Source organism: Pistacia vera, unplaced genomic scaffold (assembly GCF_008641045.1).
Source record: "Pistacia vera cultivar Batoury unplaced genomic scaffold, PisVer_v2 Contig155, whole genome shotgun sequence".
Lineage (NCBI taxonomy): Eukaryota > Viridiplantae > Streptophyta > Magnoliopsida > Sapindales > Anacardiaceae > Pistacia > Pistacia vera.
Window position 1 is genome coordinate 1306005 of NW_022195630.1, and position 8048 is coordinate 1314052.

Here is an 8048-nt window from a genome sequence, read left to right on the forward strand (position 1 = left end):
AGTGAAGAAAAAGAATTAAAATAAAAATATCAAAAAAATTAATTAAAACTACAAGTATTAATTAAGTCACAACGAGATAAGGTCTCTTTTGGTGTTCCGATCTTTGAAACTGTTCCGATGTCTGAAACTGCTTGGTTATCCCAAAATGAGCCATAAGAAGCCATACATGAGTAAGGAACTCTCCCCCTTGTCTCAACTGACGGCCATGTTCCCTTCCTCCACCTTCAGTGGCGGATCCAGCCATTTTTTCCTCAAAATTTTTGTTTTTAATATTAATATGTAAATTTATATATTTTGGTCCACCCTAAAAAAAATATTAATGGACAAAAATAGTAATGTATAATAAATTTTTATTTTGGCTCACCCTAAAAGAAATTCCTAGATCCGCTACTGTCCACCTTGACTTGCAGCATAAGTTAACATTTCCACCCAAACATCTCTAACGATTTCCCATTTTTTATCTTCAATTTCTTTTAATTCTGACGCTAGCTTGTCTGCATAATAGAAAACAGATTTACCTTTGCCTTCTTTCTCTTGCGTGCTAAGTTCACGTATATATTTCCAAGCGGGATTGCTGATGTCATTTTCGTTGTGGTCGCCACGATTTCCAGTACTACTACTCGGTTGTTTGACACATTTCTCAAGTTTGGAAAGAGTATCGCGACATCTGACAACACCGCCTACTGATATTGACAATAGGAATGGAGACTTAACTAGAAGATACATCAAATATTTTGACATGACCATGCTCATTTTAGAATCATCCGTCAACATACGTGAATGTTTATCTTGATAATAGCAAAGTTCTGTTGCAATGTGCCAAATAAGTATGCTTTCGTCAAACTCAACCTCAGCACTCAATTTAAGCAAATTATGCTTTTCAAGAGCACGGCTCCCCCTTGTCTTTGTGTAGTGTTTACCTCTGTCCTCTTTAAATTGATCAACATTCTTCTTGACATGGTTCAGTGTCAGCTCGAAAAACTCTTTGAGATTCGCCTCGCTTCCGTCAATTCCATTGAACAGGTACTCATGTTCCTTCTTGACATCGTTGAACATCCGCTCTTCCAATTCTTTAAGTTTCTTCTCGCTTACTAATATATTCTCCTTAAATTGATCGTGTTCCAAGCTGACATGTTTGAAGATGAGCCCTTGCAATTCATCGGTCACTCGTGTAAAGGACGTTATATACCGGTGCTTTTTCAGTAGTTTATCCAAATACCTAAGCTTTTTCAGTAGACGTTTAACCACATTGAGCCCCGGGATTTTTCTGCCAGATTTTTCTTTGATGCAAAGGCTTGTAATACTGCATTGTCCCATGGATTTCGACCACCGTTGTTGTGTAACTTTTTCTTCCAAAGTGTTGATGAATTTTAAGATGGCATTCATTTTCTTAGGCCCAATGAACCAATTTCTAGACTGGTCGGAGAAAAGTAGAAAAACAGCAGCAGATAATTCTAGAACAATAGCTACACCCAGCAACAAGAAGGTTATGTAAACATCCAACTTGATATATTTCTTCTTGTTAACAAAACAGAAAACAACCAACACAAGAGTGGTGAGAGAAGTAGTGATTACCCGGCGAATAAGACCCCAGCGAGTATGGATTACAAATGCCTTGGTGTAGAGCAGATCATAAATGAATCCTAGTTCGATTGCAATCGTATCGAAAACATCTCCTTGATGACTCATCCGCTTTAATAAAGCCTCAACAATTTGGCGGTCGACGTCGCTGGTGCTCAGATCTGCGAAGAGACACTTTAATTTATGAAATAAGACATGGGCTAATATGATTTTTTGAACTGAAGTGACGTTTTCTCCAGATTGAGGCACATCTATTCTAATATGATCATCAATTATGAAGTCTCTTTCCACTTTGTAGCCCTCCGCAAGATAGACCCGGTACTCATCGAAAGATTTGGAGTAATTTGAATCAGCAGCAGTAGTAGAAGAGAGCACTGATTCTCTAAGTTGATTACTGCTTACTGACCAAAGATTCCATGTCTTTTCTCCATACTTGATAAACCCCACAATTATCAATGGGATTGCAAGAATTGAAAGCTCCAATCCATTGAATGCTGTTAGAAAGATAACAATTGTTACCAGAGTTTGGACAAATAATTGAAACACGTGCCGCAGGTACAACTCATTATCTTCTAACGAGTAAGCTGTAATGGTATCAGGACCTCCCAGATGCAACAGGAAAAATGGTGCCCAAAATGCAGTAAGTTCACTTTTGGCATCAGTAAAACCACCATTCCCGTAGATATCTCCTATCTCATTTAAGATTAAGCCAAGCCCCATAGTTGCCACAGCATCTGCCAGTAAGTAGGCTGACCAGACAATTGCATTGATCCACTTTCCGTGAATATACTTCCTGCGGTTGCCCAGAACGATTAGAAGTATTTGTGCAGTGAGGCTGAGGAAAACCAACGACCTCAACTCCCCTTCCTTCCATAGTTTCTTATTTCTGGAGGAAACACCTCCATCATCATCCTCTTCTTCATCAAGATTGCGTTGCTTACAACTGAAAAATGTATGTGCAAAGAAATTAATTAATTAAATTAATGCGTTCAATGAGATATATAAATTACAACTGATTATATTATAACTAAATAAAAAAAGAAAAGAAGAAGATTGGTTAAATTAAGATGCACCAGTGAGTATCATCGGAGATATTGCAGTCCTTGCTATATATCTTAAACAAAATCTCAGTGATGTTATGTTGTGAGAGTGAGCAAGAGAGATGAAGGGGTAAGATACTAATTTATATACACAAATGAACATGCATCAAGTTAATAAAATTTTAGTTTTGGAAATTAAATTTAGCAAAAAGAAATTATAAATATCATAGGATTTCATGTTTTATATATATATATAAAGGTTTTTATTGTTTGGTGTATCAAACACCGTATCTATATCGCATCACTTAGCACCTGTTAGTATCGAAAATCCATACTAGTCCCCATTTTGTTGACTTTTTATATTCATTTTTTCGTTCATCTCCGATTACATATTTTGTATAAGAAATCTTTGTAAATTTCTTTATACGTTTAATATTACGCTTGTTGAAATATATTAAAAAAAATCATTAAATATTGAAATGATATTTTTACCCTTAAATCAAAATCTCATAGTCACCCAGAGTCATAATTTCACACTCATCAAACAAAAATTTATAAGTTTTCATATTTTCCCAACAAATTTTCTAAACTTTTCTTATCCACCTTAGCAAAATGTTGATCAAAATTTTGAATTTTACAAGAAAATTTTCATTACATCGAAATTTAGCCTAAATCAATTTCATTCATTTTCTTACTCAACAAACAAAACTTCCAACACCCCTTTTTTTACCATTATTCATTTTCTTAACCAACAGACAAAACTGTATTCAATTATTGTTACATCCAACAAACTTCATCCACCCACTTCATCAAATTTTTACCCCCAAAAAAATCTGATCAACTTTCTCTACAACCGAACAAAAAATTCAGCATCCAAAATTTACCATATTCTAGTACAATTTAATTCGAACAAATCAATGCCAAAAAGAAATGGATAAATCAATAAATTTGGCCCAAAATGTAGGTCGGCCAATTTATATTTGTATTTATCATCTTTACAGTTACTTGCTACTTGTTATATATGAACGAAATAGAGACAACAACAAGAACAAAATATAATAGTAAAACAAATCAAACAGTAAACAAAGAAAATAATACGCGCGATTTACCCTGGTTCACCCAATGTAGGCTACGTCCAGCTGAGTCAATATTATTGCAATATGTCTCACCTCTCTCGTTTACAATAAATGAATTGCTCTCACACACATAACAAGAGAAAAATATGTTTATATACTAGGTTTAAGAGATTAAACCTAGTTTTATAAGGACTCCTATTTCTAAGCCCAACCCAAAAAGGAATTAGTAACTTAAAAGAAATCCTACAGCGGTTATACATGGAAAAGACTAAAACCGCCTACAGGCTCGGGGGCGCTGCCCCTGCGACCCCCGCCTGCGTCTCCGTTACCCATTAATGCTGAAGTAGTCAACAACTCCAACAATATATACTTTTTTATTCTAACTTGGCAGAGTTTTTATCATTTTTACATTACGAGCCCCACTTCTTTTATACAATTTATGTCGAAATTTTGAGTCATCATATCTAGACACCTTGGATGGTTCAAAGACAATATTACTTGTATATTTATTATATGTTTTAAGAAGTAATGTAACTTTATTTAATTTTGAATTTAAAAAGCATGATGATATAGTATCCTAATTATGTTAAATTTTCTTAACTTTTATTCCAAATGTATGATTATCCCAAGAAGTGATCTTCTTAGTAATGTGGCATATTTTACACAACATATGATGGATGTGATAAATTATATATAGAAGTATAGCATGTTTCTTAATATTAATATAATTTCTAATTTTTATTTAAAGCAAATCAACTGAAAATTTAAAATATTTCCTTTGTTTTTTGTTTTCATAGTTCAACTATCTTTGAGGATTGTGTCCAGAAATTAACTTCCTATAGGAAAATTGTAATCAAATTCTTGCATATTTTTCTTTTAAAAATAAATAAATATTTCTAAGTGATGTTTCCCCAAAACATGTTGCATATGTTTATGAAAAGCAAAAGATGGATCAAAACATCACAATCTTAAGTAAAGTATCATTCTTTGATGGATAAATAAAGATATGAAGATCATGATAAGAATCTAAAATTTTTTAAGGTATAAAGACAAAATGTTAGTTAAAGAATAATATTAGAGGCTTAGATGTCAAACTTGCCCAAGGAACAAAGTATCACTTGCAACTTATATGATAATGAAGTATTTGGAGTGCAAGGCTTCACAAATTCATCATTGGTAAATCCCATTTGTAACCCCCGCATCCTATTGGATAATGTTTTGGTTGTTTGTTGCCATACAATGATATGAGGGTGTATTGTATTGTAAATTGATATGAATTGCTTGGGATAGAGAAAACATTTTGGATGTGTTATATGTATAATTGTGTATTGCTCGTTGTTTGGTATAGTGTTATGTTTTGGATGAATTGAGACTTTATTTTGTGAATGTTGTTTGGTGGGGAGTACACCCCTTGAAGAGTAAAACATGGGTTGGAAATGTTTGATGATGAGTTATGTCATGGTTGTGGTTGAATTGGTATGAGAAGGGAACCTGGTATGTTGTGTGTTTGTATAATGAGGATTTGGAGTAGGGAACGGAGTATCGATGTATGCTGATGCACTGGGGGATCCTGTGAGGTGTTGTAGAACGGGTGTTCCAAATGGTGTCTGGGAATTCACGAAGTGGAACAGGCATAGGGAACGAGCATTTCGAATAAAACAACATGTCTAGAAATATGCCATTTTGGACATAAGCATGAATAACCAATGAAACGAAATTGTTCATCCTTGGAATGGGGTGCCTTGAAGGAAGAAAGGGCGTTCCATAAGAGGTATGAGGAATTCACCATTTTTGGGTAAAAGCGTTATTAGATTTTGGAATATTGAAGAAAGAATTCTAGAAGAACAATTATCATTGTATTATATTATTGAGTGCATATGAAAAACATTCTATGTTTTATACATGATATCTATGGTTTATTCTTTTACCATAGTTATATAGATGTAAATCAACAAACTAACTCAACCAATCTTAACAACCTTAACTGCTAAAGTACCAAACTATAACCACTTCAATAATTGAATCGGTAGGCTGCTCATGTGTAGAGATATGAGTAGTATTGATCAATCCTTCCATGAGTTTAGTACGAACAATGTGACAATCAATATCAATATGCTTCGTATGCTCATGAAACATAGGATTTGAAGCAATATGAAGGGCAGAATGATTGCCACAAAAGAGAGGAATAGAAAGCAACAATGGAAAGCCAAGATCTGTCAAAAGTTGTGTGAGCCAGACAACGTCACGAATTGTAGAAGCCATTGCTCTATACTCAACTTCAGAGGAGGACTTAGGCATAGTGGCTTGCCTCTTAGATTTCTATGAAATAAGTGAATTACCTAGAAAAATACAATGACCTGTAACTGACTTGCGGGTTCTAAGGCATGATGCCCAATCCGAATCACAAAAACCCTGTAGCTGCATAAAACCATGAGCTGGAAAAAATAAACCCATACCAAGAGAAGTTTTAATGTATCTAACAATATTTAGAGCAACAGTGAGATGAGATTGTTTTGGATGTTGCATAAACTGACTCAAAAGGTTGACAGAGTAACTCAAATCAGACCTAGATAAACACAAATATAGCAACTTGCCAATAAGCCTTTGAAACACAAAAGGATCAGAAAAGGCAAGATCTTTATTACCATGAAACATCTTGTCATACTCTATAGAAGTTAATTTCGAATGTTGATCCAAAGGAATAACAGCAAGCTTAGCAACAGGCAATCCTGAGGCTGCAATTAACTCCAAGGCATATTTTCTTTAGCATAAACCAGTACCCTTATAAGATCGAGCAACCCCAAAACCCAAAAAATAACACAATGAACCCAAGTCTTTGAGCTTAAAATGAGAATGCAACAGATCTTTAGTATTCTGTATCAAAGAAAAATCACTTCCTATAATGACTAAATCATCCACATGTAAAATAACAATGTGGGAATGAACTTTCTTGAAAAAGAAAGCATGATCTAAGGAAGATTGTTGGAATCCACTAGATAGCCAGGGAATAGTAAGCTTGGAATTCCAAGCCCTTGAAGCTTGTTTTAAGCCACATAGTGATTTATATAGTTTCCACACTAATGACTTATCATCTTGTTTAGAAAATCCTTGAGGAAGAGTCATATAAATGTCTTCTTGAATATCATCTTACAAAAAAGCATTGTCCACATCCATGTGGTAAAGAGGCCAATCTTTCATAAAAGCCAAAGTTAGAACAAGCATAACTGTTACCATTTTTACCACAGGAGAGAAAGTCTCTTCATCGTCGATTCCAGCTTATTGAGTATACCCTTTGACAACTAATCTTGCATTGTACCTTTCCAAAGAATCTACCTTATATTTAAGCTTATAAATCCACTTACAATTGATTGGACTCTTACCAGGCGGCAAAGGAACTAAAGACCAAGTGTCATTTCTTTCTAAAGTTTGAATCTCTTGTTGCATAGTAGCCACCCAATTAGGATCTTTACATGCTTGGTTAAAATTACTAGTTTCAATAAGGGTAGAAATTTTAGACAAACAACTTTGATATGATGAGGAAAGGTGAGCATAGGAGATGTAATTCTAAATTGGATATTGAGTCACAGAAGTAAGATTGGATTTAGGTAAGGTGGACAAATAAAATCAATGGTCCATATTAGTGGTTTTGACGTTCTATTGGATTTTTAAGGTGAATAATGATTTCTAGGTGGCTGTGAGGATTGAAGAGGTGAGGAATCAGAAAGAGACAAAGAGGAAGTTGGTTCTGATATTGGTAAATGCATGTATCTTTAAGACAAGTAATAAAATAAGAAGAAGATGAATTAGAAAAGTCTTCCTCCATGAAGGTTTCTAATAAAAAAGGTTGTTTACTAGACTGTTTCCATGTAAAAGGAAAGATAGTCTCATAGATAAAGGTGGAACATTTGGGCCGGGTTAGGCGGGTCAACCCTAACCCAACCCGTAAAAATGCGGGTTAAACCCGGCAGCAACCCCCGGGCGGGCCGGGTTGCACAATGGCAACCCGCAACCCGGCGGGTTGCTGTTTTGTCTCTTTTGCAAGAGACCCGCCAACCCGCCGGGTTGCAACAGCCAACCCGGCGAGTTGGTCGAAAAAAATAAAAATAAAAAATAAAAAGTTTTATTTTATTTTTCAAATTACCCATTTACCCTTGAAATATAACCGTTGGAGGGGTCTTTTTCATCATTTTTCTTTCCCATTTTTTCCTATAAATTGGCTCTAAACTCTCACATTTTTCTCACAACTCAAATTCTCTCATATTCTCTAATCTCTAATCTATCAATTATTCATCTATTCCCTTAATCTCTTTGTTATCAATTTGCTCGTATTTTAATTTTTATTAGTTTTTAC

The 8048-nt window shown here is 34.7% G+C and overlaps 1 protein-coding gene across 1 annotated transcript; it reads right to left on the reverse strand.

Annotated features, from left to right (window-relative positions):
* Positions 1-387: 387 nt before the first annotated feature.
* Positions 388-5995, reverse strand: LOC116124719. The gene is made up of 2 exons (XM_031410457.1): positions 5694-5995; positions 388-2524 (listed from the first exon to the last, which is right to left on the reverse strand). Exons 1-2 carry the CDS (start codon positions 5993-5995, stop codon positions 388-390), a joined length of 2439 nt encoding a protein of 812 aa, XP_031266317.1.
* Positions 5996-8048: the final 2053 nt, after the last annotated feature.

Excerpts from the sequence above, each read along its gene's own strand:
- LOC116124719 (XM_031410457.1), bottom strand. The coding sequence starts at position 5,995 with ATGCCTAAGTCCTCCTCTGAAGTTGAGTATAGAGCAATGGCTTCTACA. Across the intron at positions 2,525-5,693 it reads ATTGAAGTGGTTATAGTTTG|TTGTAAGCAACGCAATCTTG; the intron begins GTACTTTAGCAG and ends TACATTTTTCAG.